The sequence below is a fragment of the Sciurus carolinensis genome, chromosome 11 (genome assembly GCF_902686445.1).
Source record: "Sciurus carolinensis chromosome 11, mSciCar1.2, whole genome shotgun sequence".
NCBI lineage: Eukaryota > Metazoa > Chordata > Mammalia > Rodentia > Sciuridae > Sciurus > Sciurus carolinensis.
Window position 1 is genome coordinate 32,300,950 of NC_062223.1, and position 27,166 is coordinate 32,328,115.

The 27,166-nt window shown below is 46.5% G+C and overlaps 2 protein-coding genes across 3 annotated transcripts; one reads left to right on the forward strand and one right to left on the reverse strand.

Annotated features, from left to right (window-relative positions):
* Positions 1-5,112: 5,112 nt before the first annotated feature.
* Acp2 (acid phosphatase 2, lysosomal) lies at positions 5,113-15,378 on the forward strand. Of its 2 annotated transcripts, none has more exons than XM_047518937.1 (12): positions 5,113-5,225; positions 5,368-5,624; positions 6,177-6,272; positions 7,008-7,094; positions 8,056-8,208; positions 8,315-8,413; positions 8,493-8,582; positions 9,028-9,160; positions 9,879-9,961; positions 10,078-10,184; positions 10,303-10,478; positions 12,823-15,378. In XM_047518937.1, exons 2-12 carry the CDS (start codon positions 5,508-5,510, stop codon positions 12,879-12,881), a joined length of 1,200 nt encoding a protein of 399 aa, XP_047374893.1. In that variant the 5' UTR covers positions 5,113-5,225; positions 5,368-5,507; the 3' UTR covers positions 12,882-15,378. The 2 variants fall into 2 exon arrangements, with proteins under 2 accessions (XP_047374893.1, XP_047374892.1); XM_047518936.1 differs by having other exon boundaries at positions 5,116-5,225; positions 12,315-15,378.
* On the reverse strand, positions 13,300-26,857 carry Ddb2 (damage specific DNA binding protein 2). The gene is made up of 10 exons (XM_047518935.1): positions 26,578-26,857; positions 25,079-25,215; positions 24,534-24,725; positions 18,897-19,042; positions 17,250-17,349; positions 16,982-17,159; positions 16,516-16,658; positions 14,216-14,380; positions 14,033-14,078; positions 13,300-13,726 (listed from the first exon to the last, which is right to left on the reverse strand). The coding sequence occupies exons 1-10, from the start codon at positions 26,696-26,698 to the stop codon at positions 13,662-13,664; spliced, it is 1,293 nt and encodes a 430-aa protein (XP_047374891.1). The 5' UTR covers positions 26,699-26,857; the 3' UTR covers positions 13,300-13,661.
* Positions 26,858-27,166: the final 309 nt, after the last annotated feature.

Consider the following 27,166-nt stretch of genomic DNA (forward strand, 5'->3'; position numbering starts at 1 on the left):
CCACCACCCTTGAAGGAAAACACCATGTTTCACTGATTCTATCTCTCCCATAATCCCTGAAACAGGACCTGGCATAGAGGAGGCAACAGAGTAGGTACTGTGTTCCTGTTTGATGAATGGATAAGAAGAAAAATATGATCTTCTTTATCCCATACTTGTTAGCTCAATTTCAACTCAGCATTTGGGTTCAGGAATGATTCTGGGTTCAAATCCTGGCCCTGCCTCCTGTTAGCTGTGATTTCTTTCTTTCTTTTCTTTTCTTTTTTTTTTTTTTTTTTTTTTTTGAGGTGCTGGGGATCCGACTCAGTGTATCCAGTGTTAGATAAGCTCTCTACCACTGAGCTACACCCACATCCCAAATGTGTGATCTTGATCAAACAAGTTACTTATGTCTGTGAACCTCTTCTGTATCTTTAGAATGGGGCTAATAACAGTTTTGCCACGTAAGGTGGTTGTGAGAATTAAACACAGCACAGCACAATGTAAGTGTTCAAGCAAATAGTAAGTATTGGAGTGTGTCTCATTACCCCTTCAATCCTTTCAGTTATGGGTCTTCCTATCCACATGAAGCTGTCCGTCACCCTGCAAGTCCTTGTTTCCATAAAGAAACCCCTCACCATCTCATTCAGTCCTTACAGCAGTGCCAGGAGGGAGGGTAAATAACTCCATTTTACAGAGAACATTGAAGCTCACATGAGGGCCTTGCAAGACCACACACAGTGGCTAATCTGGGATCAGAATCCAGATGTTCCCACTCCAGTCCCTGGGCTCTTTTTCTCTTGGCATCAGTGTGCAGGATGCTCTTGTCTTGTTGCCTCTCAGGTCTGATAGGCCAGTGAAGTGCTGAGAGGGAAGAAACCAGGGCTGGTGGGCTGCAGGAAGCCCAGAGCCCTGCAGATGCTTCAGTTTGGATATGCAAGGCAGGAGCTGAGGTTACTACTGGTTGTTCACCCCCTGACCCATTCCCAGTTTCCTGCTCACAGGCTCTTCCTGTTTTGCTGTGGACTTCAGTTCCCATGGGCCTACATTAAAGCAGAGGACAGGGGCCAGGGCAAGCAGCCAGAGGGATTGAAGCAGAGATGAACAGGGCACCAGGGAACAGAAGAACAGAGGGAACAGAGAAGGAGTGGACACAGGGTGTGGGGGTGGGACAGAAGGAACAGGATGGGAGAAGGATGGGAAAGCTGAAGAAGAAAGGGGGTTTGGGAGGAAGCACAGGGTGGGGCAGGGGAACAGGCAGGGGCAGGGAGCACATGTGAGAGGATAGCAGGCGGGGTTGGGGGTGTTGCAAAATCTGCCCATGTATTCATTCTCACATTTCAGAAAAGCCCCTCTGACAGCCCACATCTCAAACTTCTGCCTCCAGCTTTTGCTCTTGTTCCCTCTCATCACAAGGTTATCCCCTCACAAGGCCCCCACCCTGCTCTGGGCATTTCTGAGTCATGAGCACAAGGCTCTCTGTTCCTCTCATGTGTTCCTGCTCCAATTTTCACAAGGCCCCCTGCTGTCCTGGGAAAGTAGAAACCAGGGACACCAGCCACTGGGGCACTGGAACTGTTCTGTCGTAGCACACACATCACCCATCCAGCTCCTCCCTGCGCAGCATAGCAGCATGGTCAGAGCTGTCCCAGAAACACCTGGTTTCAAGGAACTGGGGGTGTAACAGGGTCTGCAGCCTGGTGACATATTTTCCAGGAGTTGAGAAAAGCCTCCCTCATACATTCCTGATCCTCAGCTTCTCCTGATACTCTAGCCTCCCCACAGGTGGCTTCCCAGGACCCAGGGCCACATAAAAGCCCCAGCTAGAGGCCTCTTGCCCAGGGCAGAGCTAGCAGGTCAGAGAATCCTCTCCCCTAAGCCAGGGAGTCAGCTCAGCCTGGTCTCTTCTAGGGGAGAAAGCATTGCTTGCAGTTCACTGGCCGAGCTATCCCTTGAGGTTATGAGGGGTTAAGGAGCCCCCTACAAAAAGGGAAAGGAAAATGGGGGAAGATCAAAACCTGCTGGCATTATTTCCACAAGAGATGCTATCTTCTGGAGACCAGCCCCTGGGACTTCAGCCCCAAGACAGGGCAAGCAATCAGGTGATCCACAGCTAGAATCACGTGTTCCACTTTGCCAGCCCCACCCTCATGGCAGTCCCTTCAGCCCACAGGATTAGGCCCAAGCACCCCACGCCTTAGAGTCCTTTCTCGTCTCCTTGGCTCCTGCAGGAGGCAGTATTCCTAGGAACATACTTGGGAACCTCCTAAGTCACATTTCTGACCCTCCAAGCCTCCAGAGGCTTCTTCCGGCAGCAAAGGGAATGTAGAAGCGGGAATGTAGAAGCAGAAATAGGAGCATTCTCCACTCCCTGGTCACATGCACTACTGCACAACTACCCCAAAGGCACTCATTCCCACGAACAGGCCACAAGTTTGGGTTTATGGAAGAGACTGAGCAATTGCTTCTTGCTCCTTCCTTTATCACTATGCAAGGGTAGAAAATGTGGGGATATCTTTCAGACCACCAAGTACCTACTCATGTGACTTCTGCCCAACCTCCCAATGACAAGATGTAAGAAATAAGGAATTTCTGCTTCCAAGACCTATAAATTCAGAGATGACACAGAAGGCAGAAAATAAAGAAGAACAATAACATTTACTTAGTCTCATGTACACAATTTATTTTTACATGCAATGTTTCATTTATTCTCACAATAAATATAAAAAGATAGTTACTAGCAAAGTATGAGCATCAAATTTGAATATAGGTAAAGCTAATCCAAAAGCTCAAGCTCACATTCAAATTAAAATGAAGCATAGCTGGGTGCAGTGACCCACCCCTGTAGTCCCAGCTACTATATAATCCAAGGAATTTGGGAGGCTGAGGCAAGAGGATCAAAAGTTCAAGGCCAACCCCAGCTATTTAGTCAGACTATCTCAAGATAAAAAAAAAAAAGGGGGGGGGCTTTGGATGTAGCTCAGTGGTAGAGCATCCCTGGGGAAATCCCCAGTACCACAAGATGTAGATGATGATCAAAACAACCCCCTCCCCACTTTACTCCATTACACCAAGCTGCCTCTCCAGATGGGAAAAAAGCGGTTAACTCACTTGGATTTAAGTTTGCTTTTGCCAAACAGAGTACAGCTATGATCCCAAATCTGGTCTTACCTTTAGAGAATGATTTTAGTCTAGGGTATGCCCATGTAGCTATCTATCTCTCTCTCTCTTTCACCTGTAGTTAGGAACCAAGGTGTGAAGAACATAGAATCATCTGGTAAAATATGCAAAAGCTGGGGAATCAAGAAATCAGGGCTCTGCTCCAGGTTCTACCATCCTCTTCTAATCTCCACCCTTCCTGGAATCGTTTCTCTCTACATAAAAATTAAAATAACATCTGCTTCATCAATCCCTCCTACATGGGATATTATAGGCACGAAGGATATAAACATTTGAGCAAGTGGGAAGAAAAGCTAAAGATGAATTTGGGGGATTTTTGTTCTACTTGCTAAAATTTGGTGATCTGCAGATTTACAATAAAGTACAGTGATCTGACTAGTTTGCAAGGACAGCAAGGGTCATATTAAAAAAAAATTCTAGCTGGGTACAGTGGCACACAGCTCTGATCACAGTAATTTGGGAGATTGAGGCAGGAGGATTGAAAGTTTGAGGCCAGTCTGGGCAACTTTATGACAACCTGTCTCAAAATTGAAATAAAAGGGGTGGGATGAAGCTCAGTGGTAGAAGGCCCTTAGGTTCAATGCCCAGTACTGAAAAAAAATTAAACAAAATTAAAAAGAAAGAAAAGGGGCTGGAAGCATGCTCCTGGGTTCAATCCTCAGTACTGCAAAAACCAATAAATAAAAATAAAAATCTAAAAAGCCTAATAATTATACAGTATTTTGCCAGTTAGTCATGACCCACTTAATTCCACTAAGGTGAAAAACTTTCTTTTAATTGAAATCTCTTTATTGAAGGTACTCTGGAGTTACCAAATATAGTTGAGCAATGCAGTTTGAGTAGCCTGCATGCAGGTTGCAGCCTGCAAGAAACAGCCCATTATAAAGACTATTTAGCTGGGAACAGAAAATTTGAATTTGAATCTATGCTTCTGAACCATGTAAGCTTGGGCAAGTCACTTGTCTCTCTAGGTTTGTTTTCCGATCTGTAAAATAAGAGAACTAGATGAGATCAGGGATTCAGAGATGCTGATTTGTAAAGCTATGAAGTGTTTTTGTGAAACTCTTGAGATTATAAGCAAAAGTCTAATGTGTATGTTTATATGTGAACATTTCTATGGAAGGCAGAGGTCTAAATTTTCATTCGATTCATAAAGGGGCTTGTGGCTAAAAAGGTTAAGAGCTATTTGACTGCCTAACCTTCTTATTCTATTTGCTCCTCAGCCTCTTTCATGACAAAGAAAGTCTGGATCGTTGTGTGTGTAGGTGTATACATAAATATATATTTCTTTTTTGAATCTGGAGTTCTAGGGCAAGATAATGACAGATAGTTCTGATCAGTTTTGTTTGTCAACGATGAGATGAAGTTGCTTCTAGTGGGCAGATGTGAATCAAAGCATCCCAAGAGTATATGATCTAACGCCCAGAAGGGTGCATCACTCCAAGCTCAGAGTCACAACAAAGTCCTGAGGCAAAAGTGACTGCACATGAATCCTAAGAGCCAAAGTCAAGAGGGTCTCTGATTCTGCAGAAACCCCACTTGTTCCTACTCTTTATTATGTGCCTGCCCCAAAATATGGCTCCAAAGGTCTGAAATTCTCCCTTAGGGATTCAAAGCTTTGGGTTTGGAAAGTCTGAACATCCTGTGCAACCCAACTCCTTTGGGAAGAAGTATAACGTCTGGGCTCTAAACTGGAAGTTGTAAGTGGACAAGAGGGAAGACGGAAAGCACTGAAAAAAGGAAATGAGAGACTTTCTGAAGCTTTGCTCCGGGCAGACATAACAGTAGACTATGCTGGGACCAACCTCAAGGGCACAGGGAGTCCAAAGGGCTGTTTACACACTTTGGTCCTGCATCCCAAACAAAACCTCTCCCGGGAAACAGGGACCAAGCCAAGGCTCAAACTCCACCCGAAGGCCAGGGGCGTGGTGAAGGACGCCCTATACTTCACCACCCCTCGCTCCAATTCTGCACTCCCGGCTCTGGGATAAGGACCAGCAGCACCTCGGCCTGAAGGGGCGCTCGCTCTTGTGGCCACGGCCCCACCCAGGGCAAGCGCCACCTTGGTACGGGAAGAGGCAGCCCTGACCCCGTGTCCCCTTGACCAAGACAAGTCTTCAAGCCCCTTTGCCGCGCAGTGTCGCGTTACGTTCCTACACGTCTCCGCCACTGCCAGATCGCGAAATTCCTCCACGTATTCCCTTCCAGATTCTACCACCCGTGCTCCTCCCTTAGCAAGATGTCGGCGAGCGCACTTCCGGCGTGTGTCCTTACGGGTGCGTCCGGGCGGCTGCAGCAGGTGCCACTCAGAGCGTTCCGACCTCTTTGCGCGCACACACACTAGAGCGATGATGGCCGGCAGACAGCACGGCTGGAGCCGGGCCGCTCTTTTCCAGCTCCTTTTTGTCTTGAACCTGATGGTGATGCCACTCACCCAGGCCCGGAGTCTGCGCTTCGTTACCTTGGTAATGGGCAACAGAGTCACCAAAGGGTTTGCCAGAGCTAGAAGGGCAAAGGCCGGCTGGTGGAGGGAGGGACAGGGCTTGTGATGGGGGGTCGAGGACTGGAGGAGAAGATCTGGTTTAGGAGACCATTGGCCTGGGGGAGTTCGAGGGGCTGGGTTCAGAACTGATGTGGAGCCCTGGGTCATTCTGGGGGGGCAGGGCGTTCGGGTAAGGAGTTCTGTATTAGTGGGTAGGTGGGATGAGGCTTCCCTGGGTCAAGGATGTGGTTAAAAGGTTAAGAGACTCACCATGAAAGATGACTTTGGTGACTTTTTTTCCTTCAGTTTTACCCACCGAAAGCATTATTCTCACTACTTTTTTCTTTCCACTTGTGCCTTGCCTTGCCCATGGTCTCCAGTTACATTGCTTAGTCAAGTTAACACCCTCCTGAACTCTGGTCTTTTGCAGTGGTGTCGGTGAGGCTTCCTTTCCCCAGCATGGGGCAGAGGTGTGCTCTGTGTTCCTATCAAGGAGAACTTTCTAACCTGTAGGCAAACCATTTTCTTTCCTCAGCTTTATCGACACGGAGACCGTTCGCCTGTGAAGACATATCCCAAGGACCCCTATCAGGAAGAGGAATGGCCCCAGGGGTTTGGTCAACTAACCAAGGTGGGTCAGAAGCAGGTCACCCTCAGGATCAGCTGTAGAATGAATAATTTAATTGAGCATGGTGGTGGCACAGTCCTGTAATCCCAGCTTCTCTGGAGGTGAAGGCAGAAAGATTGCAAGTTCAAAACCAGCTTGGGAAATTTAGTGAGACTCTGGCTCAAAATTTTAAAGAAATAATAAAAAGAGCTAGGGATGTAGCTCAGTGGTTGAGTGCCCCTGGGTTTCAATCCCTAGTACTGGAAACAACAACAACAAATGAGTAACCTCTGGTGCAGACTGCAGAACTCGGGGTCCTCTAAACTGCCAGTTCCCACATGGATGTTGACTAACCAGATTTTTTTTTTTTTTTTTTGGTGCCAGGGACTGAACCCAGGGCCTTGTGCTTGTGAGACAGGCCCTCTACCATCTATATCCCCAGTCCATGACCACATTTTTTTGTTATTGTTGTTTGTTTTTGTGTTGCTTGGTGATCAAACCCAGGGTCTCACACATGCTAAGCATACACTCTACTACTGAGCCACATCCCCAGCCCCAACCAAATTTCTTAACCTTAAGTTACTCTATGTCTAGGACAGTACCACACACAGCTGGCTACTTAAATGATTCATGGGGTCAGAATAACCCATTCCTACTTCAGCCAGGGGTATACTTAGAAAGCAACAGCACCCAAACTCCATAGGGTTTGTGAGCCATTCCTTCTATATGAACCCTCTTAACCCTTGGATTTGCCCACAGGAAGGGATGCTACAGCACTGGGAGCTGGGCCAGGCTCTGCGGCAGCGCTACCATGGCTTTCTAAACACCTCTTATCACCGTCAGGAGGTAAGGCTGGGAGCTTAAGAGGCAAAAGGAATGGGATCTGTTCTTATCCTCTTCCTTCAGGAAGCCTAAGGATGAGGCTGAGCACTCTGGCCTCCCTCCTGCATTTTTGGTCGTAGGATGAGACATCTAAGAACCATCTAGAATGTAGCTCTGGAGGCTGAGTTGCCCCTGCTTGACTGGGAAAAGGCATCAAGACTGATCAAGCATCCAACTGAGACTTAAGGAAGGGCCTGGCAAAGTTGGTTTTGACTGTGAAGTAACAGGCTTTCCCTCCAAAACATTGATTACCTACTGTGCTAGTACATACAGTGGTGCACCACTCAGATATAGTATCTGTTTCCATGAAGTTAAGAGTATAGTGGGGGTGTCAGATGGTAAGCCAGGAAGGACAAGGTAAAGGAAGTAGGGAAGATTGACATGGGTGCTGCTCCTGAGGTCTTTTCCCCACCCAAGAGACGGAGGTTGCTATAGCTGTTCCTCTGGTTCCCACTCTCAACCCAGCTGTCTCAAGAGTCTGTACATATTCATGTTCCTGAGGCCCGGTTCTATCGTGAGCCTCCCTTCCCCAGTTCCTTCCCCAGTTTCACAAACCCTCTCTCTTCCTTATTTTTCCCCCTGGTCTCTGAGCCAGTTTATAAAGAATGAGACTCGGCAGACACCAGAGTATCAGAATGAGAATATTCAGAGACACCAGGGACAGCCTACTACTGACTAAGCACTTTTGACTAGGAGGAAGGGGCATTTGCATTAGAGTCATTCCCACAGTCTGAGTTCTTCGCACAGTGGTGATAGCCCCAGCTGATGTTTGGGGCCTAGAAAGGAAAGCAAAGAAGGGGATGCTTGGTGGGTTTACAATTTCTGGGTGGCCATCAAGAACAGGTTCTCTCCTTGGGGCCCCAGGAAGAGCCCAGAGTGCCCCTGCACATACACACAGGTGAGACTCATGTTGCTGTCTCTGCAGGTGTATGTGCGAAGCACCGACTTTGACCGTACTCTCATGAGTGCTGAGGCCAACCTGGCTGGACTTTTCCCTCCCAATGGGATGCAGCGGTTCAACCCTAACATATCATGGCAGCCTATCCCTGTTCACACTGTGCCCATCACGGAGGACAGGGTAAGACTGGCCAACCCTTCCCTGGAGGTGGCAAGGAGGACAACTGTGGACATGGGACTGCTGGTCCCAGACTTCTCTGCCTCTGTCTTCTCCCTTTGGTCTGCAGCTGCTAAAGTTTCCGTTGGGCCCGTGTCCCCGTTATGAGCAGCTGCAGAACGAGACTCGGCAGACACCAGAGTATCAGAATGAGAGTATTCGGAATGCAGTGAGTGGGGGCTGAGCCGGAGGTCATCAGACTGCTCTTTCCCCAGGGCAGGACTGATCCCCTGATTCATTTTTCATAGCAATTTCTGGACATGGTGGCCAATGAGACAGGACTTACAGACCTGACTCTGGAGACTGTCTGGAATGTCTATGACACACTCTTCTGTGAGGTGAGCCCACAAAGGTGCCCAGTGGGATTGCTTTTCTCTCACCCTCAGCAGGCCCAGGTCACCAGGATGGTAGAACACAGTGCCTGAATACCGCCATGCCCACTGGGGAGGTCCAGCAAGCTGCTGCCTGTGAAACACGGGAACTTCCCCCACGGGTGAAAAGTCTCAGAGTGGGAAATGGTTTACTAGTCAGCAGTTCCTACTCCTCTCCACCCAGGGCTCTCGTGGTATCAGGCGCCTTTCTGCTGAATCTTGCTCTTTGTGCCTGAGCTTCCTTTCTTGTGCCCTGCAGCCCCAACACCGCCTGCCATTCCAGCCCCTCCGCCTCACCGCTGCTCTCCTTCCCTTCCCTCACACACAGGCACCTTCCCTCTGAGGAAGAGAGCTGCCCCCAGAGAGGCTCTGCCTAGGTCTGGGGAGTTAACCTGCCCCATACAATACACAGCAAACCCATGGGTTACTCCTGCCACCCTGGGCCTCACCCCAAACCATGCAGCGTCTGAGCCAGCTAAAGGACTTCAGCTTCCGCTTCCTCTTCGGGATCCATGAGCAGGCAGAGAAGGCCCGGCTTCAGGGGGGTGAGTGACAAGGACAGCATGTCACTCCCCTCCACATTGAAAATCTGCTATGGGGCTTCTCACACGTCCTTGCCTGAAATATTCTCTGCTCTTTCAAAACCAATTTCCCCTTTGTCTTCCCCTGTAGTCATCCAGCTCTCTTGACAGCCCTGTGAACAGAGTCAGGTTTACATGCTTCTTTTCTGCCATACTTACCAAATTTCACCCATGTCAGAAGACCTTTCCTCCCCTAACTGAATACCTTCCTCCAGAGAACTGCTGGGGCCATTTTGAGAGAAGACTGAGAATAATAACATGTGCCAGCTTCCGTATTTGAGCACCCAAGAGCATGCCAGCTGTAGAGCCTTTCTGACACCTCAGTAGTTTTCAGAACCTGCATATGGCATTTACCTGGCATGGAGCCACCGTCCTGTGTGTTGTGGAGCAGTCTTAAGTTTACATTTGTTCCACACTGGAGTAATCAAACTGGGAAGGGCCTCATAGCTCACCGATGAAGGGGCAGGTTTCTTCATCTGTGTTTAAATATAGATACCTTATTTTATTTTGCTTCCCTACGTAAATTTGAAAATTCTTAGAGAGTAGGGAGTGGTTTAGAGTTCTGACATGGGCCCCATGAACCTAAAGAGTCCTGTGGGTTGGTGATTAGAACCAGGACTGGTAGAGGTTGAGAGGAGCAAATGGGTTTGAGCCAGTGACACTGGGGACTTTTCTTCTTCAGGAGTCTTGCTGGCTCAGATACGGAAGAACCTGACTCTAATGGCAACTACCTCCCAACTCCCTAAGCTGCTAATGTACTCTGCGGTAAGATCCTGAACTCCCCAGGGTGCTGACACCAAGCCAGTAGTTGAATCTCACCTCTATTCAGTGCCTGGGGGTGTTGGGGAGCAGTGCTGATGGGCAAGCCCTCTCCCTTACAGCATGACACTACCCTGGTTGCTCTGCAAATGGCACTGGATGTCTACAATGGTGAACAAGCCCCCTATGCCTCCTGCCACATATTTGAACTCTACCAAGAAGATAACGGGTAAGTCAAGCTGCCAGTATGACCTCTGGAGAGGCACTCAGGTATGACTGAGGGCAGCCCAGGGACTCATCTACAGGTATGGTGAGCAGTTCCCATCTTGCCTGCTGTCAACCCTCAGGAATTTCTCCGTGGAGATGTACTTTCGGAATGAAAGTAAGAACAACCCCTGGCCACTGATCCTGCCTGGCTGCCCTCACCGCTGCCCGCTGCAGGACTTCCTTCACCTCACAGAGCCTGTCGTGCCCAAGGACTGGCAGCAGGAGTGCCAGCTGGCAAGCAGTACTGCAGACACAGGTGAGTTGCTGCGTGCCTCTGTGCTAGTCATGTCCCAGGTCACATCCACAATCTTGAGGGAGCTGTCACACTTCCAGCCATCTTACTGTACCTCCCTGGACAGTCCCATCTTCCACCCTGAGAACATTTTACCCCTTCTCCCCACTCCACCTTCAGGGGATACACTCACTTCTTACATAGCTGAGAAATAAGAGCAGCCAGGAGAGAGCACTTATTCTCCCACCACCAGACCTACTGGCTTACTGTTGGCAAAAGCCAGGATGCAGGGGCAACTGCTCCACTTACTCTGGATCCCTTGCTTCTACTCTCCATGAGGACCTCTGATGCCTCAGTGTTCCCTTCTCTCCTGGAGAGTTGCATCTCAGAGCCGAACAGAGACCTCTGAGGCCCATTCCTCCAGCTCCCGATTCCATTGAGGGTAGAATTCATGGACGAGTTGCCTAGCTCTGGCTTTTCCTCACTACTCATCCTCAGACTGACATTGCATTGAAGCCACCCTTTGTCAAGGTGACCAGTACGTAGCTTCTCTCACCTCTCAGCAGCATTACATAATTGATTACTCCTTCCTTACGCACTTCCTTGGGGGTTAGAGTTGTACCTCAGTAGTAAAGCACTTTCCTAGCATGTGAGAAGCCTTGGGATGAATCCCCAGCACTGCCAAACCCTGCCACCCCAAGGAAAAAAAAAATTTCTTGGTTTCTCCTGGTTTTTCTCCTACTTCCATGCTTCCCTCCCCACTAAAATGATGGCCCACAGCTTTCCCCAGCCCTTTTCTTATCTATACTGACTCCCAAAGTGATTTCATCCAGCCTCATGGCTTCCACGCCCCATCTCCATGCTAAATTCTGTCTTTATGTTATGACTTGCAGATGCATGACCTCTTCTCTGGGCTAAACTCATGTCCAGCTGAGGTCTCTACATGGACGTCCAATGGGGTATTTAGGTTGACATGTCTAAAACCAGATGCTCTTCCCCTCAAATCTGCTTTTCCTCCAGGCTTCCCCATTTTAGTAAATGCCACATTACTCACCCTATTGACAGTGTAACCCTAGGCAATATCTTTCTCATAACCCACATCCGGCCCACTAGCAGATCCTATCAGCTCAGTCTTTCAGGTACATGCTCTTCTCTCCCTAGTTCATTTTATCAGCTCTTGTCTGAACTGCTGAAGTCTCTAGCATTCTTTCTGGTTCTGTTCTTGTCTGTGTTAATCTCTCAACAAGTAAGAAGGTATTTCTAAAAAAACATACATAGGCTCATGTCACATCAGAATCTTCCAGTGGCTTCCCATTCCATAGAAAATGAAATCCAAGTTCTCTGCTTGGCCTCCCAGGCCCTACTTAGCCTGGTCCTCTGCCCTATCTCTTACTTGCCCCTTGTTTACTTTGCTGCAGTGAGACTTTGCTTCTTAGAACATGCCATGTTTATTCCCATATTGGGGCCTTCTGTAATTGCTTCCTGACCCCCCTCTGCTCTCATACCTTTGTCTCATCATCTGTTCTGACTTCCTCATTGACGCCTTCCCTAACTGAGCTTCTTATAGCACTTACCACTAACCTGTTATTCCCATCATTTGCTTGTTGATTGAATCTTTCCTCCTAAAATGTGAATTTGGCCAGGGGATGTAGCTCAGTGGTAGAGCACTTGCCTAGCATATGTGAGCCCTGGGTTTGATCTCCAGCACTGGGAATATAGAACCCTTGTGCTAGATGGAAACTCCATGAGGGCTGCCTGCATATCCCCTGTATGTCAGAACAGTACCTGGCATATGGTAGGTGCTCAACATTTGTTAGAAGAATGCTAACATTACCTTTCTCTTCCCCTCCCCCTGCCCAGAGGTGATCGTGGCCTTGGCCGTCTGTGGCTCCATACTCTTCCTTCTCATAGTGCTGCTCCTCACCGTCCTCTTCCGGATGCAGGCCCAGCCTCCTGGCTACCGCCACATTGCAGATGGGGAGGACCATGCCTGACAACCACTCAGCCCCCTTCCCTCTGCCTCCTAGGGGAGGTGGGCTGGGCCCTGTTCCTGACTGTTGCTGCTCCTCAGCCTATGGACGGGAGACCCTGGGTTGGGCCTCCTTAATTACACCAGCCCAGACGAGCAAGTGGGGCTTGGCTTGGCCCACGGTACCTGTTCACTCAGCATTCACATGCCTGATGTTCACCAAGTACTGTGTTGGACATTGGCTTTCTCCAAACAGGATTTGCCTCTTCCATATTCCCTAAGGACCTGAGATGTAGACAAGCATTCGGGTGTCACTCAGGACCTGGGATAAAAATAACTGAAGGAGTCGGTGCTTGATCTGCCTTGCTCTTCCACCAAGCCCTGCTCTTTATCTTCCAGCCTGGAGTCTTTGGCAAATGGGTCACCGGACATCATCTTGCCTCTCAGTGCTTATTTAGAGGGAAAAATTGCACAACTCTGGGGGTACACAACATTTGCTACCAAGGACCTGGATCCCCAACAACCAGCCAACCAAGTTTTCCTTTGTCCAGCTGAAGCTACCATTAGTGTCAATGGTTCAGGCACTTCTGTCACCCCTTGGTGACTTGAGCAGGTCTGGAAGGGTGTTTGTATTGTACGGGGAGGGAGTTGGGGAGGGGGAGGGAGCAAGTCATACAGAATCATGAAAATACTCCCTCAGCTGGATGGGGCTCTCCAGGGACTTGCGGTAAATGCAGGTGGCGAGCTGGATAGCTCGATTGTGGCACAGAATAAGGCTGAGGTAGCTCCCGGAGAATGAAGTTTTGGACTATAAATGCTGGTTTTGTGCCTTTTCTTCATTTCTGAGACCCCAGGAGCCCTGTGACCAGGTCAGTGCCATATCTACTCAGAAGCTCAGTTGGGTATGGTTTTATTGTCCTTGTCAATAGTGAGTACAAACCTAAAAAACATGCCCTGATCACTCAGCCACCACCTATCAAAAAGGAGAAAAGTACTTTAGCTTTAGGGTAAGCTTGGCTCCAGGCTAGATATAATAGGGACTCCTAGGGTAGCTGGCTCACCCTAAGTTTCTGGAGCTGTCAAAAGCAGTAACATCCCAATGTCCCAGTACCAGTCCCACAGTGCCAATCTTCAGTCCTAAGACTTGGATACTTTTGGCCCATTAACAGATAGCTGCCTCTTCATAGCACTCATGTCCATTTGTGGCCTCCTAGCCGTTGGCTGTGCCCACACTTTCTTCAATGTCTCTCATTTTCATTCCTCAGATTAGCCTCCTCCTGGCTCCAAATGAGAATGTGATAACCTAGAAGGAATAAGAACAGTCTGATTTATACCTTCCACTGTCAGTCTGAGAGCTTGGGGCTGGTCCAGGGAACGTAGGTCTTGGTAAGGAAATGCTAGGAAACTGGATAGCAACCAGGCATTGCCATGACCAAGACAAAGCAAGATGGATAGAGGGCCTGGGCCAGGAGACCACTGTCTCCCAGTCATCTTCATTGGCTTCTGCCCAGGGGTGAATGTGGAAGGGCTAAATTGAGCTAAGCCTGCACTAAAACTTGGGGAGTAGTGTTGGGCTTGACCAGTCCAAGATACACCTGCTTCTACTCACCCATGGCAGAGGCCAGTGTGTCCCCCATGGGGTTGAATTCGTTGAGCTGCAGAGACAAGAGTATCAGCATGAAGAGAGGGTAAAGGTATTGGCAGAGACAGAAGGGCACACAGAACTAATTTCTGGTCAGTGAGGTAGGTTGAACCCCTGCTTCCTCCCATCATTTGCGTGCCCAAGCCTCACCGAAATGATACCAGAAGATTCTGGGTCATAGAGCTGACACATCATCTTCCCAGAGCTTCCATCAAACACATCAATCGTCCTTAATTCATAGGGGGCACAACTTTTGAAATTAGGATCTGGGTATCGGCCCACAACAATGAGGTTGTACCGAGGATGCCAGGTTGCCTAGGAGATGGAGAGATTGATCACAAGAATAAATGCAGAACCCTGTTAAGAGGGACATTAAAAGTACTCTTTGTGGGGCTGGGGATGTAGCTCAGTGGTAGAGTGCTTGCCTAGCACATGCGAGGCCCTGGGTGTCATCCCCAGTACTGCAAAAAAGGTATTCTTTGCCACTAACAAGACTGTAACTTAACTAATGGGAAAACTAATGGTTTTCAACTGTGTGTGCATCTACCTTTGCAAATTTTTAATTTCCAGCTGGCCTCCCTTGCCCTTAAGACACATTCACACCTTCAACCTCTTTTGCATTTCTTGAGATAATTCCAACTGATAAATGTGGTTTTCCTGTTTTCTTTGCAGTGCTGGGGATCAAAGGCAGGGCCTTATGAATGCTAGGGAAGTACTATACCACTAAGCAACACCCCTAGTGCTTGATAAATGATGAGTGTTTTATTATCAGCCTGGCCCAGGCATAAACTTAGGAGGTGAGCCTTTAACAACACAGAAGCCTCTGGTGACCAAAACCAAATAGGATATAAGTTCTGACGTAACTCCACTACTAAACCTCCTCTAGCCACATGAATAACAGTATAAAATTGCTAATGATGCCAAGTAAAGTGGCATCTGCCTGTAATCCCAGCCATTCAGGAGCCTGAAGAAAAGAGAATCACAAATCTGAGGCTAGCCTGGGCAACTTAGTGAGACCTGGTCTCAAAATAAATAAAAAGGGCTGGGAATGTAGCTCAGTGGTAGGGTGACCCTGGGTTCAATTCCCAGCACCAAAGTAGGATAGGATAGGGTCGAGTAGAGTAGGGAAAAGTAGGGTACGGTAGGGTAGAGAAAATTACTAATGGCTGAAAAAAGAGAGGAAACCCATTTTCTCCAGCTTACCCCACCCCAAACAAATCTGGTATTCATTGGAATGACAGAATTGGATGGGATCTTTATTTTAATTTTTGGTACTGGAGATTTAAACTGGGGTGCTTTATCACTGAGTCATATCTCTGGTCCTTTTTTTTTTTTTTTTTTTTTTTTAGTTGTAGATGAACACAATACCTTTATTTTATTTGTTTATTTATTTGTGGTGCTGGGGATTGAACCCAGGGCCTTGTACATGCAAGGCGAGCACTCTACCAACTGAGCTATATCCCCAGCTTATTTGTTTATTTTTATGTGGTGCTGAGGATAGAACCCAGTACCTCACATGTGCTAGGCAAGTGCTCCACCACTCAGCTACAACCCCAGCCTCCTCAGCCCTTTTTATTTTTTATTTTGAGACAGAGTCTCACAAGTTGCTAAGCACCTTATTAAGTTTCTGAGGCTGGCCTTGAACTTGTGATCCTCCTGCCTTAGCCTCCCAAGTTGCTGGGATTACAGGTGTGCACCACCACACCTGGCTCAAGGAGGTTTTGAAGGAAGAAAGACATGTTTAACAAGGAGGAGGAAACAGATAAGCAGTGGCTTGGAAATAAGTCACTAAGAAATCACAGATAGGAAATTGGCCTGGCAGGTACAAAAGAGATGTGAACAAATGGATTAGCAAGAATACCAACTGGTGAATGATTCTTGATATTATTTATTACTGGATTGACATGGGGTACTAAATCATCATTTACTGAGTACTCACCAGGTGCTAGGCATGGTGCCAAGTGCTTTAAGCATATTGATTCATCCTCACAACAACCCTATCAGTTAGATACTATTATTCCCTTTTTACAGATGAGGAAACGGAGATCCAAATTGGGAAAGTAAGGGACTTATTTCTATTATTAGAAGCCACCTAAACCTGCAAGACAAACTAAGAAGGTGAAGGTTAGTTTGTGGATCAGCTGCACACACATGTAACTGAAATAGGACAGAACAGAGGGTTGGGATCATAGAAAATGGCCAGTCAGATCAGGGCTGGGCTGAAAAAAACTCAGAAAAATACCTTATCAGAGAGACATTAACAAAATTCAACAAAATGGAATCATAGGAGTGAGACAAAAGGAGCAGAGAGAACCAAAGAGTTAAGAGTCTGCTTTTATCAGGACAAGAAAAGATCTGGGATTACAGGCTGCCACATCTTCCCCTCTCCCCACCTTGAGCAGACCTTGTCTGTCCCTGTGATCACAGCTGCCTTTCCTTCCATCACTCACCTTGATAGGCGTTAGGTGCTGGAAGTGACGGTGAGGATGTGGGATCAGGCCCAGGGGACGGTCCCACTGGGAGGCAGAATAAACTCGGATCTCACTCTTCTGGTCAGTGGTCAGGAGCCGAGCTCCATCAGGGCTGAAACAAGCTGGCAAAGTGAAAAGCCCCTAAGCTGACAGAACTCCAAGCCCCTTGTTACCTGGCCTTTGCAGGCCTTCTCTTGCAGGGGCACCCAGTCTCTCACTCCTCTCTAGACACGTGGCAGGAGAGGTGAAGCTGGGTTGTGAACAAAAATACAGAAACTCAGCCACTAATGGGAAGAGCCAGAACTAGAAAGGTTCCCAGATAACAGTTTGGTATTTGCTACTGGGGGCAAAAGTTTGACCCAGCAACTTCCAAACTTTGAGAAAAACCCCAGCAGTGGTGAGATAGGCAGGGTCTGCAGGAAAGCCGAAGCATGGGATGTCCTACCTGAGTTGACAGGATGCCTGTGTGGCAGTGAGTAGAGGAAGCTGGCTTTCCCTCTAATTTGGCGCAGGTCCCAGATTTTCACTGTCTGATCTACGGAAGCTGTGGCCAGTAACCAATCACAGCAGGGATTTAGAGCCAGATGGGTCACTTTCTTTTTGTGCATTCTGAGATTCCAAAGCTGCAGAAGACAGCCCAGTTCAGGTGGGGACACAGAAATGAGTCAGGGGCAAGGGCGGGACAGGGAGGACCTTGGCTACAGAGAACGCACCTCCTTGCCATCTGTGTTCAGCAGGATCACATGCCCCACGTTGTCTCCTGTGACCACCACTCGGCTGTTGGCAGATACATCCAGGCTGCAAAACCAGACGCTAAAGGGAAAGACTGTGCCATGAGACTCTTGGGGCCGGAGACAGGTCCATTTATTCACTGTAACAGCTCCAGTGTCTAACCCACAGTGGCATTCAATAAATAAATTGTTGAATGAATAATTGTCTTGCCATGGATCCCCAGTAAGGAACACTCAGATTTGTCTACCATCCAGAGTGAACGGGGGTGATAGGGTTCAGAAATGGGCCCTGTTAACTGCTGGGCTCAGCATCTTCAGCTAGAAAGAGTCCCAAACTTCAGATTTACAAGGCAAGTCCCAAGGCTAGCTTGCCTGCGACAGCCCAGGTTCTGAGGAAGCCTCATTTCCTCTTCTCCATCATTTGGTAGATGGAGATAGTAGATGACAAACCAAACAGGAATTCTCCGGCTCTGTTCCTCATAGCTGGCTAGAAATGAACGTCTGCCCCCTTCTGAGCATTTAGGGAAAAAGCATGCACAACCCAGAAGCTCTTCTGCAGACTACTTGAGGATGCAGGCTTTTGGGAGGTGCTTCATGGATCCTGATATCGGCCAGGAGAGCTCCAAGTCACATAGTTTATCTGAAACCATCAAGTCCAAGCCACATCGCCTTTTGCCACCCTTCCTGGCTATCTGTGAGTGGAAGGGCTTCTTGGGGAAGAATAACTTGAAGCTAAATCTGTCTAATCACCTGTCCTAATAGCTCATATATTTCTTACCCAGTGCGGTAGCTTAGGACAATGTTAGTTATACCCTACACCCTCACTAATTCCTTAGGGAGCAGTCAGAGTCGTGCCTTAGGCTGGAAATCAAAATAACTTACATTTCCTAATTTTTCCAGTCACTTGCTTTTAGGAGAGGATTGTATCCATTTAAGCTGATCAAATCATTACACTCTAGCGAATGGAGGACATTAAGTCTTCAGTTCTTAGTTTTTGTTTCACTGAGAGCCTTTCTAGGCCCTGTCAACTTATCCTGTGAGAGTCAAGGTCTAGTGTAATTTGGGAATGAGTTTAGAAGAGCTGAAGCCCAGGCTGGGAATATGGCTTGCCTGACACACATGTGGCTCTGGGTTCAATCCCCAGCACCACCAAAACTCAAAAAAACAAAAACTGCTGAAGCCCTTCCTTCACTAAGAAGGGTTGAGGTTCTGGGACACTTTCCCAAACCAATAACTCACCTGGATCAAGTTCAGAGCACTTAGAGTCTGAGGAAGAAAAGGAAGGAAAGGAGGAGGAGAAAGTGACTAACACCTTCCCTTTCTTTCATGTGCCAGGACTGAGTAAAAGAAATGAGACCAAGATGCTCTTTCCAGTATGTGGTGTCTCGGCACACACCTATAATCCCAGATGTTTAGGAAACTGAGGCAGGAGGATCCCAAGTTCAAGGTCAGCCTGGAACTTAACAGTTAGTGAGACCCTGTCTCAAAATAAAAACAGGGATGTAGCTCAGTGGTAAAGTATCCCTGGGTTCAATTCCCAGCACTACCCCCCAAAATTATATAAGATGCCCTTGATAGAATGACACCTGAAGTTTCAAAACCCTTTCCCTTACTAGTTAAACTACTCACTTGCAGGTATCTGAGCTGGTAAAAACTCGGAGGGTGTTGCCTTTAAAGTCTTGCAGCCTAGTTGTTCCCTCCATTGAGGAGGCAAAAAACTGGTTGGTATTGAGAAGGTTAAACTTCAGTGCTGTGATGCTCCCTCCAGCTCCAATCTAACAGGAGGAAGGAAAAAAACCAGTGAGTGATGATGGACCCAGAAGTGAAGACCCAGGCCTGGGTAAACATACTGCACTCCAACAAGACCAGGCCGGCTGAGACTCCTGGATGACAGGATGCTCTCCGAAGTCTTCTTTAAGACTTTAGTTTTATTTTTATATTTTAAATTAATATACAGTAAATGTGACTTTTTAATATAGAGTTCTATGAATTTTAACATATAAAGATTTGAATTACCACCACAAAAATCAGGATGCAGAACAGTTCTATCACCCCAGAAAACTGGGGTAGGGTGTCACATGCCTGTAATCCCAGCTAGTCTGGAGGCTAAAGACAGGAGGATTGCAAGTGTGAGGATGACCCAGCAAGATCCTGTGTTAAAATAAATTAAAAAGGGCTATGGCTGTAGCTCAACGGTAGAGTACTTGCCAAGTATGCACGAGGCCCTGGGATCCATCCCCAGAACTGCAGAAATAAATGAATAAAAATAAAAATAAAAATAAAATTTTAAAATAAGTAGAACAACTATGGGGACTAAAATGGAAAAATAAGATAACATGAATGGCTTTGCTTATTAAGTGCTCATTTTATGTCAGGCATTGTTTTAAGAACTTTTTACCTCCAAGAGCTCTTCCTCCACTTCTGCTTTATGCTACTACTATCCAGCAGGATAGGCTGGAACAAGGTCTCCTACACAATAAGCACTGAACTAACTCAACACATAACTGGCATATTCCCCTGCTCTACAGGACATCCTAACCAGTGCCCGTGGTCTGCCAAACCCTCACTGCTAGTACCGCAATCTGCCATTCCCACCAGCTCTCAGGCTTCACTATTGTACGTCCTCGGACACCACAGGGTACCACCATCCCTTGCCCCTGCCTGCATGGATGCTGCTGTCCTTACCCTACTTGGGTGCTGATTTTATTGCTAAGACGCCACATCTGTCACTACCTTAGCTTCATGGACCCCAGCATCTGACACCAGGCTACCATTCCTCCCCACTACGTAAGTCTCTCTTGCTGAACCCTAATTAACAACTTTTGGTTTGAACCGTTCAGGAAGGTAAGGGAAGAGGAAGATGAGGGAAAGAGAGAAGAGATACCAGTCCTGAATTCTCCACTGACTAGAAAAGAGGGAGTAATTCCCAAGCTTATGAGGCAAGCGTAACCTTGATGCTCAAATCTGACAGGGACATATCACACACACAAAAAATCTGTGGTCAATTTTACACCCAAATGCAGATGCAAAAATCCTAAACAAAATATTGGCAAACTCAGGGCTGGCCCAGCATTTGCCTAGCATGGGTTTGATCCTTAGCACTGCATAAAAATAAACATATAAAATAAAGGCATGATGTCCATGTACAACTACAAAATTTAAAAAATATATATACATATATCTATATATTAGCAAACACAATACAGTGATATTTAAAAAGGATAACTATATTATGACCAAATTGGATTTATTCCAAGGTTGGATCAAATGATTAAAAATTACTCAAGCATCAAAGGAAACAATCCATAGAGTGAAAAGACAATTTGTAGAATGTGTAGAATGGGAGAAAATATTTCCAGGTCATAAATCTGATATGGAGTTAATATCCAGAATATATTTTAAAAATTCCCATAACAACAACAACAACAAAAAAACCCTAAATAACCCAACTAAAAGTATGTAAAAGACTTCAATAGACGTTTTTCCAAACAAGATATATAAGTAGCCAAAAAGCATAAGGAAAATGCTCAGTATCACTAATCATTACGCGGTGCTGGGGATTGAACCCAGGGCCTTTTGTTGGCGAGGCAAGCACTCTACCAACTGAGCTATCTCCCAGCCCTCATTACACAACCTAATGATACCCTGTCTCAAAATAAGGGCTGGGAATGTGGTTCAGTGGTTAAGTGCCCCTGGTTCAATCCTCAGTACCAAGTAAATAAATAAATAAAATTAATTTCTGAAACCTCTCATCATTCATTTTGCCACTCTTTCCCCTCCCATTACCCTTTGATTTCTCTTTGCTTGTTATATAAACAGAAAAATGCCAGACAGCTACCAACCCCTCCACCTCCTTACAACAAACATTCCACATGCTTAGGATGCACAATGCCTGAGTTCAATCCCCAGTACCATAAAAAACTATATATATATATATATATATATATATATATATCTTTAAAAGACCCCCACTCTACAAGCCAGCTATACTCCTAAGTATTTACCCCAAAAGAAAACATGTCCTTACAAGTACTTGTACATGGATGGTCATAAATTTGTAGGAGTCAAAAACTGTAAAAAATCCAAAGGTTTGGGCTGGGGAGATAGCTCAGTTGGTAGAGTGCTTGCCTTGCAAGCACAAAGCCCTGGGTTCGATCCCCAGTACCGCAAAAAAAAAAAAAAAAAAAAATCCAAAGTTTCTTCAACAGGTGAATGGATAAATTATAGTGTACTGTAATTATGGAACATTATGCAGAAAGAAAAACAAGCTATTGATACACATAAAAATGTAGAGGAATCTCAAATTATTATACTGAGTCAAAGAAGCAAGACCTAAAAGTCATATATTCCATGATTGCATATGTGTAAAGTTCTAGAAAATACGAATTAATCTATAGGTACAGAAAGCAGATCAGTAGTTTCCAAAGGACAGAACCAAAGGTAGAAAGGGATGGCTTATAAAAGCATTAGGAAACTTCTGAGAATGATAGACATGTCCATTACTTTAATTATGGTGATTGTGTGCATATATCAAAACTCATCACACTGTAGACTTTATGTATAGTTTACTGTACATATACCTCAATAAAAATAATATTAAAATAAGAAAAAAATCCAGGCCCAAATGACTTTGTAGTGAATTCTTCAAAAATTAAAGAAAGAATCAATACCAATACTATATACAAAATTTTCCAGAAAATAGAAACAGAGGGAATACTTTCCAACTCATTTTATAAGGTCAGCATTACCCTGATACCAAAACCAAAGGCATTATAAAAAAAAGAAAATTACAAGATATTTTTAAATGGTCTTCCTATGGTATGGTAAGATTGAACTAGAACATTTGACATAAGTAAACCACGTTAGATTCTATGCTAGAACATTTAAGTAATAACAGAAATAGAATGGATGTGTATAGTAGTATATACATGCACAGAGAGATGCTGAAAATAGGGGTTTGGGATCATATTTACTTTATTCTTTATACTTTCCTCTTATTTTTTGAATTTTTATGATAAATTGTGTAAGAATAGCCAGGCACAGTGGCACATGCCTATAATCCCAGCATCTTGGGAAGCTGAGGCAGGAGGATCATGAGTTCAAAGCCAGCCTCAGCAACTTAGCAAGGCCCTAAGCAACTCAGTGAGACCCTATCTAAATAAAATACAAAAAAGGGCTGGAGATGTGGTCAATACCCCTGGGTTCAATCCCTGGTACCAAAAAAAACAAAAAAACACAACATAAATTGTATAAAAATAAAGTAAAGCTATCTTCATTTTGAAAATGTAATATATGTTCCCTAACTAAGAGGCCTGAAAAATGTAAAGAGCACAGTCCAGGTCAGATGACTTAAGTGATAAAATGTGGCATGGCTGCTCCCCAGTAACTGGTCTCAAATCAACTTTTTGCTGTCAGCACCTGGGAGTTAAAATATGTTCTCTACATCAGTATACCCTTCCTCAAGTATACCCTCGCCACAAGTCACAAAGTTCTAATGCCTAGGTCAATCTCTGTGACAGTATAAGGCAACTTTAGTTACATGCACATAATAGCAAAAGGTGATGTCAAGAGCTAGGGATGTAGCTCCACTGGTAGACTGTGTAGCATGCACAAGGCACTAGCACTACAAAAAAAAAAAAAGAAAAAAGGTGATGTAAAACAAAAGCAGCCCACCTCAGTCTGGCACAAGTCCAAAATGGTTGTCATTTCCCTTTTAGTCAGGAACCACTTCCCCTAGAATACCTTAGACTGCTTCTTACCACCTCCAAGCTTAACCACATTTCTTTATTCACATGTCCTAGATTCCTGGAAAAAATAAATATCTTCTTGCCAAACTCTGAGTTCTGATTTCAATTTAAAACATCCTTCCTAGTGGTTACCTGCCCTGTTAGAGGGGCAGGAAACCCACCCAGTTCTTTTTTTTTTTTTTTGCGGGGGTGGGGGATGGAACCCGGGGCCTTGTGCTTACAAACACTCTACCGACACTCTACCGACTCTACCGGCTCTATCTCCCCAGCCCCCACCCAGTTCTGTCCTCAGCTGTCCTCTGGCAGGCTGTCCTTTGGCTTCCGACACTTGTTTTCTTTAACAACCATTTCACACCTTGAATCATAACCACCCACACCTGTCTAATCTGGTCTTTTAGAATGGGCTATTCCTCAAACCCTTCCATTTACAAAATCTCATACCAGATTTCCCCTCATCTCCTCAAACTCTAAACCAGAGTTGAAGTTGGGCATGGTGGCCAACGCCTGTAATCCCAGTGATGGGAGGCTGAGGCAGGAGGATCATGAGTTCAAAGTCATCTTCAGCAAATTAGCAAGGCCCTAAGCAAATCAGCGAGATCCTGTCTCAAAATAAAAAATAAAAGGGCTAGGAATATGGCTTAGAGGTTAAGCACCCTTGGGTTCAATCCCCAGTACCAAACTAAAAAAAAAAAAAAAAAAAACCACAGTTGAAAAAGTGTTGAGCAGACATGCAATCCAGCTCAGATGTGTGCTTAATGTTAGTTAGTCCTAACATTCAAAAGGTATAGAGATTGATTACACAGTTTACTTATTGCCACTGATCTGTATTTCCAGCTGCTTAGGAGGCTACACACCCAAGCCCAGCAGTTTGGGACCAGCTTGGACAATATAGTGAGAACCTGTCTCCAAAAATAGTTAAGATGGTAAATTTTGCCAGGCACGGTGGCAAGAAAGACAAAGTTCCTGACCTTATAAGAGTCAACTTTCTGGTGGATAAAGACACACAAACAAAATACCTCATACTGATAAACATTTGAGGGGGGTATGTGAAGCAGGGCAATGACCTAGGGAATGATTAGGTGGGGTGGGGTCTACTTTCTGAGTAGGAGAGGCAGTGAAAGCCTCTTTGAAAAGGTAGATTGATCAGAGACCTGAAGGATAAGAGGAAGTCAATCATGAGAAGCCCTTGGGAAAAAGCACTCCAGTCAAAGGGAGCAACATGTGCAGAGCCCCAGTTTCAAAAACAGAAATAACTGGTGTGGCTAAAACACAGAGTAGAGCCAAGGACAGAAAAGATGGATCTAAGAGATAAGAAGGGGCTTGGTGATCACTGGTCTATACCTTCAAATATTCCAAGGGCAGGCGTTCAATAAATATTTGAGGCTCATTACCATTTATATGCTTAAAAGCGCCCAGTTACTTTTGATCCCAAACATCTGGCTATTTGATGTCAACATTCCTTTCATTCCTTCATCAAATACTTCTTCAGTACTACCATCTGGCACCTGGAACTGCTTACCCCTTTAATGAAGGTGGGTTTTTCCTTTATGCCGAAGTTCCAGAGCATGATATCTCCCCCTTTGGAACCCACAGCCAGGGTGCTGGGATGAGTCGGGTGCCATGCCAAGGATGTGGCCCTTCTGTCAAAGGGGGCAGCCTTTTGGAATATCCGGTAAGAAGCCAGAGAGTGCAAAAAGGACTGCTGAAGACCCTGACAGAGAAAATAGAATTAAGTTGAACTGAAACCTGGGTCAACTACCAATCTCTGGGCTCCTTCACAGATAAGTCTTACAGTCAATTTTTCCCACCAAAGGAAAGCTGCCTGGCCCTGTGCATGAAAATATCTATGTTGTACATGAACTATAGTGTAGCGTATTCCATCTGAGGCCTTTACAACATAAGACTTTTCTCCCTAGAAGTGCCCAGATGGTCAGACAGCAGGGTCAGGGTTATTTGACCACTCTGACAACCTGCTGAACAAATCCATTATCTAGTTTTGGAGTGTCCAACAGTAAAAGAAGCATCATGCAAATCCTTGAGCACTTCAGCCAGGAAATGCCTCACCTGCTGTAGTGATGGCCAGGCAGCTTTGCCCAACTTATGCTGGTGGAGGGCCCTGACGATGCTGCTGCATGGTGGCGGGATCTGCAGGCTAGCCAACCCCGCCCAAAGGCAGCCTGAGTCATATCTCCTGCTAGAACCTGCCAAGAAGAACAGACACATATTTTCCTCTCTGATCTCAGGGAAGGTTTTTCAGCTGAAATCCCATAAAGAAAGCCTTACTGTTTCACTCAGCATGGCCAATCTGTCTCATTACCTTTCTATGATCTGTTTAGTCTCATTTGGCACAAGAAAGAAATGATGAGACTCAACACTTTCCAAAACTCTCCCCCAAACACTAATTTTGAAGTGAAACTGAATATGACTTTGTAGGCTTCCTGTGAGTTGAGTCAAAGAAATACACAAGAATAGCTGGGTGTGGCAGCACATGCCTGTAATCGCAGCTACTGGGGAGGCAGAGGCAGGAAAACAGCAAGTTTGAGGCTAGCCCAGGCAACTAACTTCATGAGTTCCTGTTCTCCAAATTAAAAAAAAAAAAAAAAAAGTGAGGGGAGGGCTGCCGTTGTAACTCAATAGAGCGCTTGCCTAGCATTATGTGAGACCCTGGGCTCAATTTCCAATGCCATTAATAAAAAAGAGGAAGAGGAAGAAGAAAAAAGAACATTTTGCAGTGTGGGGATGAGTGCTAATCTTAAAATCACATAAAATGCACAACAAAAGGACAGCATAGCAGCAGTGATTGTTTAGGAAAAGCTTTTTTGGGGGGAGGCGGGGTGTCCGGAATGGAACCCAGGGCCTCTTGAGCTGGCAAGTGCTTTACCACTGAGATGCATTCCCAGTGAAAAGAAGCATCTTTAGATCTTGTATTACAATAATGTAGAGGTGACCAACTATTAGTTTCAAGTTCTATTGGTTCTCCTGGGAACCAGCAGGATCTAAACAGTCTGGAATAGCTGTAAATTTTAACTAGATTATTTGGGGGAGGGTGTGAAATTATAAAAAGAAAAAAAGCAACTCTGGATTGCCAAGATGTATTGGCGGACCCAACCTCTAGACAACCAATTCTTTATTCTCATGGACAAAACCCACTTGGTCCACCCCCAGCTCCAGTCTTCTGAGCCGCCCCTGCGCCTTACACCTCAGGTTGAAGCCTCTGAGAATGAGCTTTCTAAGGAAGGGAGGAGGGATGGATTGCGGGCTCTCACAGCTGAAACCAAGGACATACAGCTAACGGCCCCGACTGTCGAAATTCAGCAGCTAGCGAGCCAGGAAGGCTAGTATTATTCCGGGGACCTACAGGAACGTGAAAAGCCTATGGGCTTCTTCCTGTCACCCGGGGGCGGGGATTAAGCTTAAACTCTAGGCGTTGACCGATGCACCGGCAGGCGAAATGCACCACCTATGGCACCGTGAACTGGGACTGCCTCAGAACCTAGGGGTGCCGGACCCCAACTCGGGCCTCCCGAACTGCGAAACAGTAAAGCAGCAGGCATAGGCAGTACCGGAGCCCTTCACTCTGAGCTTCTTGGCCTCGGGCTCCAGCTCCTGGGGACTGCTCTTGCTCCGGAGGCGCATCACCGCGCTGGGGGTCTTCTGGGCTTCCGGGCGTTTCCTGGGAGCCATCGCGTCCTCGGAGCGAAGGGTTACTGTGCCCTACGCCGAGACCATAGAGGAAGGACTGAGAAGCTTCAGGGAGAGACAGAGCGGAAACTGGGAATCCCGCGCAGCCACAGGTAGCTCTGCGGAGCCAGCCTCCCGCCAAATACGCCACAGGCCAGTTCGCGTCGAGCCCCAGCCCCGCCCCTCCAGGGCCCCGCCCTCCAGGGCCCCGCCCTTTCCGGGGAGGCGGGGCGCGCGGAGAGCGGGACGTGCGTAGAGGAGGGGCCGGCCGCTCCCCATGCGGCGCGGGGAGTGGAGTTTTTTCCCCTGGCAGAGCTCTGGGCGTGGCCATCGTGGTGGTCTTGGCAAAACTCGATAACTCGTGTCAGAACACAGGCAAAGAGGGGCTGGGGAGATAGCTCAGTCGGTAGAGTGCTTGCCTTGTAAGTACAAGGCCCTGGGTTCGATCCCCAGCACCCAAAAAAAAAAAAG